At 36.3% G+C, this 14,675-nt stretch overlaps 1 protein-coding gene across 1 annotated transcript in view; it reads right to left on the minus strand.

The window, feature by feature from the left end:
• Positions 1–11,459: 11,459 nt before the first annotated feature.
• The window catches only part of LOC117118035, a 16,655-nt gene continuing 13,439 nt past the window's right edge, over positions 11,460–14,675 (minus strand). The window contains exon 4 of the mRNA XM_033262524.1: positions 11,460–11,672. Within this exon, the coding sequence (XP_033118415.1) occupies positions 11,460–11,672 (213 nt within the window). The remainder of the gene's footprint in view (positions 11,673–14,675) is intronic.

Below are 14,675 nucleotides of genomic sequence, written 5' to 3' on the forward strand. Positions count from 1 at the left end.
CCTATGTTTATCTATATCTCCGCTTCTAAACCACTTGGAATTATAATTCTAATGTCTAAGAGTATGTTTATATGATCAAGGAATACCATCATATCATTTTTGACCTGGTCAGATTGCCAAAAATTGGTCATGTAAGGTCATTCAAGGTCATTCAAGGTCATTCAAGGTCAAATATTGTATGGTATCTTTAAAATTACGTAATTGTCAAATTTTACATTAAAATCATACCCAGGCTCTCAGAATTCCAACTTTTTACTATGAACTACAATATTTCATTCGAGGTCATTCTGGCAGCCATCTTAAATTTCAAAATGGCTGCCACGCACACATCTAGATGTGTATAAGAGACAGATTATATTTAGTGAACATACACGCGTTTGTAACAGCCGCACTTACTGAAATGGTAAGTTCCACATACTTACCATACGAATACTCCGCTGCTCCTTTTACCGTACCGTACTGTGAGAACGTAATTTGAATAATGAATCCTCACATGTGTTGCTTTTGTAGCGTGACAAAAAAATGTTTAGAAAAAAAAATAATAGACATAAATAGGAGCTCAAAATATGCCAGTAATAATAAGACATTTAAAAGAATGGTGCTACGATATATTTCTTCAAGAGCTGTGCACGCGTCTGGACGGCAAATTGGCACAAACATTAAGGCCTTACTCAATTTATAATATAGATTATTAGTGGATGGATGAATGGATAAGTATTGTTAGGGTTGAGAAATTAAGCTTTAGGAGAATATTTATTGCCTAAAGTACACCAACAAAATCAGTAGGCACTAATTGTACAGTACAATGAAGCATCAGTTATTTCAATTAGTTACCGTACCAATTTACTTGCTTTTACATCTAGGCCTAATCCTTTTACATACAATTACAATTCACAAATTTTTGCTTAAAATAGAAGTTTCCATCAACCTGAGATATCGTAATGGCGCGGCAGCTTTAAAGCGAGTATTGCCCTTTCCATTATTGACGGCTGTATCCTCAGCCTAATAATAAAACAATTTCCATAATACCCTAATCAACAAAGCACCGAAGAGAACATAAACAATTTTCCCGGATTCAGTTGGGATAGTAAATCATTCCAAATAAGCAGACATTAGTGATTTGAGTGATTGTTTTATAAATAGCATTTATTTGAATCAATCAATCATAACATATTGGAATGACACATTATACGGTAGTTTAACTGTTAGTGATAGAATCAGGTTAGGTTTATCGTAGTCACATTGTGTCAGCCAGTGTTACCACCATGAATAATATTCCAAGCATGCACTAATCTTACTATAACAGTTGAAAATTTAAACATCCTCAGCACAGTCTGCGCATTCTCGGTAACTCTTACGATAATACTGGTTGCCAGATCCTAATCTTATCTCCTGAGAGAGAGATACTTTTTAAAAGTCAATATACCTTTATTGAGCAAAATTTATTGAAACGTCACAGAAGAGAAATGTGACAAAGGATGAAAAACATTGGCCTTCACTGGGACTCGAACCAGAAACCTTCTAGGTCATAACCACTTGACTACATAACATTGTGGTAAACCCAAGCACCAGTAGATTCTCCATCAGTATTTCAATGTGCCTAATAATAATAATAATAATAATAATAATAATAATAATAATAATAATAATAATAATAATAATAATAATAATAATAATATGGGCCTAGGCCTAAGTTGAATATGTTTGTAATGGTTACACTAAATTCACATGCAAATTAGGGCCTAAGTAAAACAGTGGGTAGATTATCTGGCCCACATGCTTTACATATTATTTTAAATTTCCTTTAGTTCATTGAACATTTCCCATTCGAAAACCTGAGGAGGGGGATTACAAGGAGGTAAACCGGTAATTTGTTGAAGTTTAAGCTGCAGGTCTGCATCGGGAGCTGTCTCTTATACACATCTAGATGTGTATAAGAGACAGTATATAAACATTGTCAATAGGTAAATGATAAAAGCAATGCTTATTGTTATTTGTTTATATATAGGTTTATATATACATGTATGTAGGGATATACCTTTATATATCTAATAATATATATAAAGAAATTTTTGTATACAGTGAGTTTAATGACAATAAAAGTATATAAAAATTAAATTAAAGCATATTAATCTCAATATATATATATATATATATTTCATAGTAAAACATTTGAATTCTGAGAGTATGGATATGATTCTAATGTTCTAATGTAAAACATGAGTTACGTAATTTTTAAGATACCATACAATATTTGACCTTGAATGACCTTAAATGACCTATTTGTGGCAATCGAGGTAAAAAATGGTAATGGTATGGTATATACATTGAATAACCTTAAATGACTTTTATGACATTAATGACCATCTGACCATTTCACAAGTGTTATAAATCCTTGACCATGAAATATAATTTTAGATATCATAGGCCTAATTCTCCTTAAAATGGTTTAAAAACCCATATATTGATAAATATAGGATTTGCGTGGCAGCAATTTTGAAATTCAAGATGGCCGCCAGAATGACCTCGAATGAAATATTGTAGTTCATTGTAAAGATTTTGAATTCTGAGAATCTGGGCATGGTTCTAATGTAAAATATGACAATTATGTAATTTTTAAGATACCATACAATATTTGACCTTGAATGACCTTAAATGACCTATTTTTGGCAATCTGACCAGGTCAAAAATGGTATGATTGTATTCCTTGACCATATAAAAATAGTTTCAGACATTAGAATTATAATTGCAAGTGGTTTAGAAGCGGAGATATAGATAAACATAGGTTTTATTAGGCGGCCATTTTGAAATCCAAGATGGCCGCCATAATGACCTCGGATGAGGTGGTTCCTACCAAAAATTGAATACTATGACCATAAGGAGCATGTAAAAAAAAATTGGTGCTTTTGTCCGGAACGTCCACATCCATCTGCTAAGCTGCCGGACTAGTTGACGGAAAGAGAAAGAAGAGGAAAAGAAAAGGAAAGAAAAAGAGAAGAGAAAAATAAAGACAAGAATAAAAAGGAAGATATCATAATGACCAGACTCACAACACCCTGCAACCCCTTCTCCACTTCAAAAACTGTCATAACTCCTATGATCTATGCTGCCCGATGGCATAACCACTGGGGAACAAGGTGAAAATATCTATCTTTGAAAAATCTTCCGCACCCCTTTATAAATGCCTTTTCATCCCCTGAAAGTGCCTAAAAACCTCAAATTTCGCGCGCATTTCTTGTTAATATGGCCCAATTTCCTCTAAAAATTGCACATTTTAGGGAGTTTTGATCAATTCCAATGAAATTAACATTAAAAACACTGGGGGACAAGGGGGAAATATCCATCTTTGGAAAATCTTTCTCCACCCCTTGACAAATGCATCCTCTGAAAGTGCCTAAAATTCTCAAATTCTTTGCGCGCATTTCTTGTTACGGTAGGTCAATTCTCTATAAATTGCACATTTTAGGGAGTTTTCATCAATTCCGACGAAATTACAATTAAAAACACAAAAATATTTTGCGCGCTTGGCACGCATTTTTTTAGGGCTTTTTTTAGTTTTATCCTATTAAGTTATCTAAACACATAATAGTCCCAAACTCAAGAAGGACAAATTAAAGATAGATCATTTTAACCTAAAAGAAGGACCTCAATGTGTATAGATGGTGAATGAGGATTGTTGTTGTTGTTGTTGTTGTTGTTATTATTATTATGTTGTAATGATGTTGTTTGTACTGTTCTTTAATGTTTAAGAGGGTCCTGAATATCAGTTAACCTACTAGGCTAAACTAGAAGGGTTACCCTCTATAAAAATAAAAAAAATATAAAAAAATAAAAAAATAAATACCCACTCTGACCCAAGACCCCTGTTACACGCCTGGTGTTAGCACCAATATGTGCCCTTGTGCGGACAGGAGATGTGCCCCCCCCCCCCCTCTGAAGGGCTCTCTTTGCCAGCACATCTAACATCTAAGGAAAGAAGAGCTTAGATTGGTACCAGATAAAATAATTTTGTTATCAACATTAATACATTATGCTAATTTTCATCTTTGTAAGTGCATAATACAGTGCAAATTATTTCTGTGACAGTCTTTTGAAGTGTGTAAATCTCCATTTTATCCCATACATAGTCAAAATATTGGGGGGGATGATACAATGGACCATCCCCCCCATGTCAAATATTGGGGGGATATATCCCCCATCCCCCTGGGATCTACGCCTATGCGATGAATAACTATTGTAATTTGTATTGTGTTAGAAAGAACTTGTTCGCAATGCTATTTTGATAGACTTTCGCCAAAGAAATAAACATTTCAGCATTCGAGAAAGAATACATTCACTGACGTCCTTTTTGTAACTAGGCTAGGCTACGGCCTAGTAGTATTAGGAGCAGGCCTGGCCGTAGGCCTACATCAAAATTTGTTCCTTGAGTCTTTAAAATAGGTCTAGAATATTCCTATTAAATGTTCAGTTTGTTGCGTTTATTAGAGTCCATTGATTCAATGAATTTCTTAATTGTTCATACTTTATAAATTGAATTTGAAGTAAGTTTCTTCGGGTTCTAATTAAGCTTTTTATCACGGTGCGCGATGTTCAATTTTTATCGAGGTGCGCGATGTCTTCGCGGTGACGAAAAAATTCAAGCAAATTAATTTAGTGGATGGTGGGGATGACGTCACGATTGACTTATAATAGGTTTTAAGAAAGTATACATACTCCCAGTATTGAAATGCACATCATCATGTTAGGATTCAATATTTCGACATTAGATGTCATCAGGCCTGATGATAAGAAAGTACTGTATAATACATATTCCAAGTATTCAAATGCATGCCATCGTGTTGGGATTCAATATTTCGACATTATTTATTATTAGGCCTGTATTATACTTTCTTATCTGAGATTAATCAGTGGACCTTTCGGTAATAGGTCTTGTAACAATCAAAGCACAGTGCAGTCGGGCTGACGGTTATAGATGTATTACTAACAAACCAACCCCAATACCAGCAGAACAATGGAAATCATAATAATAATAAAGTACAGTAGTGGTTTAAGTGCAGGGCTTAATTACAGGTACTATTGAAACAGACATCAATGCAATATATGCCTGATAGAGTAACAGTACTAGTTCAATGTGTTCTGGGCCATCTTGCTGTACTGCTTCAACGGTGAAAGTGGACTCTTAAAATCAAAGGATAGAAATAGATTGATTAGAATGATCTACTTTTCTTTTTTCTTATCTACATGTTGGGTCTGCCTTGCAAGTTGTCTTCTGAATTCCTTAGAGTATTTCATCATGTTCAATCATTTTGCCTTGCTTCATTTAAAGCCTGAGAAATCTTTTCCTTTTTCTCTTTCGATTTTGAGTGTTTTGTCAATGGTTTTTGCTAGGCCCACTGCTAGCATCATCTCCCTTTTCTCCCTATCACCAAGTTATAGTTGGTCTAAGCCTCTGAGCTTAGGCTGATGTTATGGTCTCATACATTTGACTAACTATGGAAGTTGGTCATCAATCACAAGTACTCACTGCAAATGCAATTTGTTATTATTTTTTTACTGTTATTTTATTAAATTTGTGGGACATTGAGCTGAATCCTGGGCCTTAGGCCGTGGCGGCTAGGATATATTTTCTGGGGGGGGGGAGGAAGCTGAGCTGTCTGACAGCAGGACTTGGGCTCGTAGGCCCGAGCTGGGGGAATGGTTTGAGAGGGTGGTCCCCCTCCCAAATGATATTTTTTTAAGAATAAGAACCTCTGGATGGCCAGAAATGACACTATCTGATTATGACAGACTGTGTTGGCTTGGCGTGGACCTATTTTTATAATTTTTGATTAACTGCCCGACGAGCTCTGTCCGATGGGGGGCTTGACCTGTCCGTTAGGGCTTAAGCCCCTGCTGGCCCCTGAAGCCCCACACCCCCCGCTGGTGCCGCCACTGCTTACAGGGAAACTCGAAAGGTCAAATTCCCTTGCGGAATTTGTGAATAAATAGTCGCTTGGAATACTCCTGGTGTTCAATGTGTCCAGTGCAAAGTCTGGTATCAGCAAAACTGCTTAAATATGCCTGATGTTGTTTACAGTACAGATTAAAAATACTGCAACTTTTGCTACGCGTAGGCTTCGTGGGCTACGCGTAGGATTAACGTAGTCTACGCGTAGTAAATGCGTAGCATTTACTACGCGTAGGCAAAACCTAGGTTTTGTACACGCATCGGGAGCGTTACACCGCACCCGCAGCGTGCTTCGTACAACATAGCTAAGCTGGATATCGCCGTCTCACTACATTGGTAAATACTGGCCTGAAGGTCAATATCAATGAACATAACTCGCGCGAACCAATGTTCGTAAGCAGATATTTTGGCATTTATTTCTGTATTAAAATTATAACACTTTAGCCTTCCGAATCATCATTCATAGTACCTGTCATCACCTCGACCAGCTGGATTAGTGAAGTAAAAAGGCCTAGGGCCTCGGCCTATTATCGCACCGCAGGGCTACCTACCTACCTTAATGTCCTTGTTAAAAAGTTAATTGGGGCGCCTAAACAATTCAATATACCAGCAGAACAATGGAAATCATAATAATAATAAAGTACAGTAGTGGTTTAAGTGCAGGGCTTAATTACAGGTACTATTGAAACAGACATCAATGCAATATATGCCTGATAGAGTAACAGTACTAGTTCAATGTGTTCTGGGCCATCTTGCTGTACTGCTTCAACGGTGAAAGTGGACTCTTAAAATCAAAGGATAGAAATAGATTGATTAGAATGATCTACTTTTCTTTTTTCTTATCTACATGTTGGGTCTGCCTTGCAAGTTGTCTTCTGAATTCCTTAGAGTATTTCATCATGTTCAATCATTTTGCCTTGCTTCATTTAAAGCCTGAGAAATCTTTTCCTTTTTCTCTTTCGATTTTGAGTGTTTTGTCAATGGTTTTTGCTAGGCCCACTGCTAGCATCATCTCCCTTTTCTCCCTATCACCAAGTTATAGTTGGTCTAAGCCTCTGAGCTTAGGCTGATGTTATGGTCTCATACATTTGACTAACTATGGAAGTTGGTCATCAATCACAAGTACTCACTGCAAATGCAATTTGTTATTATTTTTTTACTTCCACAAGCTACGTCCTCACCAATCAATAATAGAATCAAACACAACAAGAGAATACAATCTTCACTTTGCATTATTTCAGCTAATTTTCAGGGTGTCCGAAGCAAAAAACTTCAACTTACGCACAGTGTCGATTCTCTCTCACCTGACATTATAATGGGTACATAGTCACTGCTCGATAATATTATGACGAACTACAATGATGTTTTTCCACCCGGATATCACTTGTTATAATAATGGCCGAGGCACCTTTATACTAGTAAAAGAAGAGATTTCAGCTACTTTAGTTGAAAATGTCTCTCCTAACTGTGCCATGACAATGATCCAAATAAAACTTAAGGGAGCAAAGTTTCTTCACATTATTTCATTCTATGCTTCACCTAACAAAAGAGAATGCGGCTCTTTTGAAGCGCTGGAGGCAACTTTGACCTTCCTAAAACACAAATATCCTGACCAGAATGTTTTGTTGTCAGGGGATTTTAACCTTCCTGATTTTAACTGGTTTGACCTCGAAGTAATGACCGGTGCAACCAGAATAAAACATTCTGAACTCATGCTTGACATCTGCCTCAATTCTAGTTCTCAGTGAACAGATCCAACTAGAGCCCTCAAGAGTCACTAGAACTACAGCTAATGTGTTAGACCTTTTCTTTACATCTAATGGCTTCCTTTAAACAAAATATGTTTATTACCTGGAAAGGAACCACATCGATATGATTTTCAGTCCTGCAAATGTCAATTCAAGAAGAGCTTTTTCCAAATATGTTAAAGACCTTCAGAAGGACAGACATGGTATTAACCCCCAAAAGAAGATACCATCTTGGCAATCAGCCCATTAGAAAAATCAAACCTTCTCTCCAACCATTACCAATCAGCATTCACTTGAGAATGCACTGAGATTATGCCAACCATTACAGGTTCAGAGCCTCCTGAACTGCAACCGTTACACATCACTAGGCCCGGCATGAAGAGCCTTATTTCTAAACTTGAGTTAAAGGTCTCAGGTCCAGACAATCTACCTAATCGCATCCTGAAAGAATGCTCGGAACAAATTGCTCCAATCCTTTATTCCATATGCATTCAAAGTTTAGAAACCGGAACATTACCTAATGATTTGGCTTTCAGCATTCATTAACCCACTATTTAAGAAGGGTAACCAGGGACGTAGCCAGGATTTTGAAAGGGGGGAAGCCGTTATGCGAATTACGAAGGACCCCGTCGGGGTCAAGGGGGCAAACCCCCCTGTGAAGTAGCGCACTCTGAACATTCTTAAGACTGTTTGAGAGGATAAAGTGAAAATTGCAATAGACACATTATAAATAAGCGCAAAATAATTACATAATAAATCCAATGTGGCAGATGCAGGAATTGAAAAGAGAGGTGAACCAGGGAGGGACATTCACAGACTGAGGAACCACTCACCCAACCATGGTGGGGCGGAGGTAAGAAAATTTATGATTAGGGCATCTCTAGACGGCCGGAAATTACATTCTCGCACTTCAATTTGAATGTATTTTTCTTTTTTTTTCCCTTAAAAAATGAAGTGGGGGGGTGGGGCCTTGAATCCACCTCTGCTCAAAACATTCTTTATCCAGAATAGTCATAATCACGAAAAATGGACATGAAAAACCAGATCACATCCTAAAAACAAACAGCAGTCACTAAGACATACATCAGGAGCCATGAGATGTTTCTACCCTTTAAAAATTTTCCTGATTTCCAAGCATCTTTTGGGACATTAGGCCTTTCTCTACTTGCTGGAAAACTAATTAACATTTCCGCTCTCTCTTTTGATATTGAGTTTGATTGTCACAAAATCAGGAGAAATCCGTATAACTCTGTTAGTATTTATCAGATTGTGTTGAATTTGGTCTCAAATTACTCAGAATACATGCATTTCTATTTGCTTTAATGGAACATTTTCTCCAAAAATAAACAGGAATATCTGTCTCTTATACACATCTCTAGTTACCCGTATGTTTCAAACTCGAGCGTTGCGGTGTTTGGGTGATATATTAATTTTGTATACTTTATCCATACAAATATATTTAATTTTACTTTAAAAACATCGGTTTTGGTAAACTTTTTGCAAAAATCAGGAAAAATCTGTAACTCTGTTAGTATTTATTAAGGGAAGTTGAATTTGGCCTGTAGTTACTCAGAGTACAGGTATTTCTATTTGCTTTAATGGAACATTTTCTGTAAAAATAACCAGGAAAATATTTATTACCAAAAAACCCTGTTTTTAGGCTAAAAAACATGATTTTAATAATTTTCTTATTTTCAAGGCTATCAAATGTTCAAATTCACTCAATACTGGCAAATGAGTTTAAGTGACATTAATAAATCAGAAACATATATTTGAATTTGTATACTTTATCCATAAAAATATATTTAATTTTACTTTAAAAGGTTTTGGTAAAATGTTAGTATTTGTGCAAAAGAGTTGAATTAGTGTCAAGTTGTTTGTGATGCATGTATATATTATTCATTAGGCCTAACTTTTTTTCCAAAATTATTTACCAAAAGGCACATTTTTACGGCAAAAAAACACAAAGCACGCGCGGTGCTGATTGAAAATTATTAAATATGCTAAAACATGCTCTATTTAGTTTTTAAAAAGAGTAATTTTGAGAATTCTAATGACTTACGAATGTGTACACATACGTCTTAACGTCCGTGCGCACGGTAATGATAATAATACAGTGTCACAAACCCAAAACATGTAACCGAAACGTAATTTCCAGCTTCAGTACGTGCTGTGGACGTGGAAATGAGCGTACGGCGCGTAAATTATGGAAAGTTTTGGAATACTGAAAATGACCTGAAACGTGCTTTAAATTATCTGAAAAGTGATATTAAAAATTTTAAAATTTTAACGCACAAGTACGAATACCTTATACGACGTGCCAGAGTATGGTAATGGCACATGAATTTAAACCTTGTCAAGTTTAATTTAAAACCCCCTGTTGGTTGGTAATGCCACACGAATTTTGCCTTTACAGTATACGAACTATCGGTCTGATAGAGTCGAAATACAGTCTGCCGCCCTCTATTTTAAAATTGTTTACATCTTTTAAGAAAGAAAGATGAGAAGGCTCCAAAAAAGCTTTCTTTTTTACCATAATGACGTCATCAAAATGAAAAATAAAGGGACACTTCTGAAAGAGGATTGTCTCAGCTATAACATACTCACAGGTGGAAGATAATCGATCAAGAAGAAGCAAGATACGTTCAAATAAGTTGAAAAATAATAACGTCATAAATAAAATTTCAGTTTTTTTGAAAATAGATATCAATATGATGATGTCACAATGTCCGATCAGCCATAATGATTTATAAAGTCATATCTACAATTCATGTGCTTTCAGAATATGTAATAAAAATGAGGGGTTACCTTTCATCCTAAGGAGCTATAACTGATTAAAAGTAGGCATAATTTTAAGTATACATAATTGTTAACGCACGCGTACGTGCGCGTTAAGTCGCGCGAACGGAAAATTAGGGTACCTGACATTCACCCTTGACCTGAAGATTATGCTCACTTAATATGATTCAGAAACGACGAATGGTTAAGATGATATGGGCTCATCAACATTTTGAGGAAAGATGTGGGGGTCAGAAAAAACAATTTTTTTGACCATGATGACGTCATCAAAATGTAAAAAGAAGTCAAATTTTTGAAAGAGAATTGTCTCAGCTATAACATACTCAAAGTTGGAAGACGATCGATCAAGGATAAGCGAGATACGCTCAAATGCGTATTTTCAAAAATGATGTCATAGCTATAATTCACTTTCTTTGAATTCAGATGCCAATATGATGACGTCACAATGTCCGATCAGCCATTAAGATATATAAAATCATATTTACAACTTATGTGCTTTCAGAATATGTAATAAAAATTGGGGGTCACCTTTCATCCTAAGGAGCTATAAAATAGGCCTGATTTTAGCATATTTTCACTGTATATCAGCACAAATACCGGTTACTTCACAGGGAAATTACAGGTGATTGTAGGCAAGCAAAGGAAAGATGGCTAAATGAGCAATGTGATGAAGTAGAGAAATTACAAAAAGAATTTCAAATTAAAGAGATGCACAGGAAAGCGAAAAACATGTCAGGTAAAAGGGAGAAGAATGAATATGGCTGCATTAAAGATAAAAATGGCAGAGTTTTATTTGATAAAGAAGATATTGCAACAAGGTGGGCTGAATATGTTAAAGATCTATATTCAGATGATTCAAGAGGAGAGATGCCAAAATTTGCATTAGCTGACGATCCAGAAATAATACAAGAAGTTGAAATGTCTTAAGTGGAATGAAAAACGGAAAATCTCCGGGTCCTGATGACTTACCGATAGAAGCTCTTAAAGCACTCGATAACATCAACCTTTCTAGCCTGAATGAATTTTGTAACCTTATCTACACCAGCAGTCATATACCCACAGAATTGCTGAAATCCACCTTCATTCCTATTGCAAAGAAAACCAAAGCTGAAAATTGCAGTGACTTCAGGACAATCAGCCTGATGAGCCATGTTACCAAGTTGCTGCTCAAGGTTGTTCTATGCAGAATCACAACAAAAATAGACATGCAGGTTCCAAAGTGGATTCAGACTAGGTACTGTAACTAGAGAGGGAATATACAATCTACGAATCATTTGTGAGAGAGCAATAATTGATTATTAATCTGCAGAAAGATGTTTACAGGGGCGATGCGCGCCCCCCCCCCTTATAAAAAAAAAAAAAAAAACCCCACTCCGGGATAAAAAAAAAAAAAAAAACCCCGCTCCGGGCTAGCCTATTTATACTCATGTTGCCCGGTTGTCTAGTGAAAAATTAGCAAGAAAAAACATTTTCTTTAAGTTAAAAAAAAAACAAAAACAGAATTTTTGAGACGATCCCTGCACAGAAGGTATCACAGCCCAAAAGTACACTAGCTAGTTTTCAGCTCTCCACATGCAGTGAGTGTTGAATTATTAAGATGATCCCCTAGACATTCACAAACATCAGGGTTGCCATTTGGCCTTTTTGACGGCCAGATTCCTCAAATCTGGCCGTATAAAAATTTGCCTTGCTTTAGCATTTGAAAAGTCACGGCCAAACTATATTTGGCCGAATTTTTGAAAAGATTACATTTTTTTTTCAATATAGGCCTAATATAACGTAGACTTGTTTTGGATATTTTGATTTGATTCTAATCTTGTACTTGTTTGTACTTGCACTAAACACTTAATATATGTTCCCCGATTTGACGTAAGAGAGTTTATTTAAAAGATAACAGTTACATTTAATAATTTAAATTGTTCGGATGAAAGATATTGTTATGAAGTTTATCCTCGTTTAAGCTTTATGAAGACAGTTCATTGCAAGTTTGTACCATATATTGCGCGTCTTTGTGTATGTTCCATCTTACTAGTGGAGGTTCTATCTCTTTTGAATATAAATTAAATACTGTACTTTAATTAATTTATTATTGCCCACTTGAATTGTATAGCCCTAGGTGCCGCTGTGGTCTTTATGTAAGGCGCCATATATCAATGCTCATTCGGGTCCGATGGCACCTCCAATTTCAAGCAAGTTTTGAAGAGACTTCTTCGAAGTTACTCTGGAGTTAGGTTGCATATGAGAATGAAGAAGATAATTCTGATAGCAACATTGATTTATTGCTTTAAGTACTGCGACAATAACATTCAGAGGCGAATTTCGAAAGTTTAGATAAAAATTATTTATTAAAGTTTTCATAGGTTTGTTTTAACGCCAGTTTGTGTTACTTTATGTAACTTAATTCATTCTAATTAAAGAGAGCCACGGATTTGCCAATAACAGGCCCTTAAAATTGCAGGTTATAGATCGACTACAATATACATTAATATTTAATACATTTAATTCAAATTTAGATCAATCTTAATATTGTGATTTTAAATAGCAAAGGTGGATTTAAGGAGGAGGGGTGGTATAAAAAAATTTAAAAAAATAAAAATTGATCGCCCAAACGGGCGTCTAGAAAAGAAAAATTTCTTATAAGATGTTGTTATCTCAATCGGACCCACTTTCGCCCCCCCTCCCCTTTTTTCGGCCCCGGTCCTCCCCCTTTCGGACACCTATGGATTTGCCCCTGAATTGGCCTGCATGTCAGCAACTAAAATAACATAGGCTATTTATTTTTAACAATGTTCTGTGTATATCATTTGAATTTCTTCAATTTCAAACGATTGACTGCTGATTTTCGTTTAATTTTTGCAGTATTTCAAATGAATGTACCCACTGGTTGTCTTCTAATCGGATTGAAATCTGGCCGAATTTTGGCCGATATCGAAAAAAATTTTGGCCGAATTTGGCCGTGAGATGGCGTGTGTTTGGCCGTGAAGCCTGTCGACTATCTGGCAACCCTGACCAACATTACAGGATGGCATGTAACGTTCTCTCTCTCAACAGATGATAGTTTGATCGTTCAATCTGGTAGAACATTTTAATTCAATATCCATTCAAAAGAACTTTTATAGTCAATAATTAAACACTGGTGATCTTCAATGGTGTAGGTAGGCTAGTCTAGGCCCTAGGCGGGGCGCTAGGGTCTCATCTAGGCTAGGCCTATCCTAGCCTAGCTAGCCTAAATAAAGCACGATTTATTGCCATTGGGGTGAGTGACTTGAGACCTATACATTCAACAGCTGATTGGCTTAATTGATTTCTGGGCCCTTTGTTAAATATTAGAATGGGGATTAGATGTAAGGGGCGTACGCCCCTCCCCCTATTTTTTTTTGCAAAAAAAATTTCACCTACAATGTTTAACGGGCCGGTGAAACCCGGGGGGGGGGGGACCACTTTTTGGCCAAAAATATATAATGTCTGGAGATTTTTGTATGATTGGAAAGAAATGAAAGAGGGAAGGAGGCGAAGGATGGGAAATAGAATGTTTATCCAGTCCCCAACCGAGTTAAATTTTCTCGTGATTCACATTGGCGGATCTGGGGGAGGAGGTAATGGGTCCTGACCCCTCCCTTGGCCAACAAAAAAAAAAAAAGAAAAAACAATTCTAGACCTAACTTTTCAGGACCCGTTAGCTGATTTTTTTTTTTTTTTTTCATGTTACAATAAGAAAATTAGAATTTTGAAGAACGTCATTAAAACACACTTCTAGTGTCAGGAAAGCTTATTTCATCAGTGAAGCTAGGGTACAGACCCGAACGAAACGTTCGACCAGCTTAGGTAGGGCCCTAACTAGTCCCACGACCACTAATGATTACAGAGCCAAACCAAGGCAATATATATACACAGCCCAGGTGTGAATGCAAATAGTGGAATACAAGCTATGCGGCTCGGTTCCAGTAGATACAGAGAATATTTTGTCATTCTTAACGCGTCCTACAAAATTCTTACGAGACAGCACTAGTCCGTGAATTTTTGAACAAGATCGGAGATCTAAAGATGCAATCTCTACCGTGCATCAATGGCTGTGCTGGATTTCAATAGAGATTCTTAAATAATATATGTTTGAACGGCAAATGGGAAAAACCCATAAAACAGCAAACAGGCATATAATGCAAAACAATTTAAAATTAAAA

Source organism: Anneissia japonica, unplaced genomic scaffold (genome assembly GCF_011630105.1).
Source record: "Anneissia japonica isolate Jap-2015-1 unplaced genomic scaffold, ASM1163010v1 scaffold287972_len269925_cov191, whole genome shotgun sequence".
Classification (NCBI taxonomy): Eukaryota; Metazoa; Echinodermata; class Crinoidea; order Comatulida; family Comatulidae; genus Anneissia; species Anneissia japonica.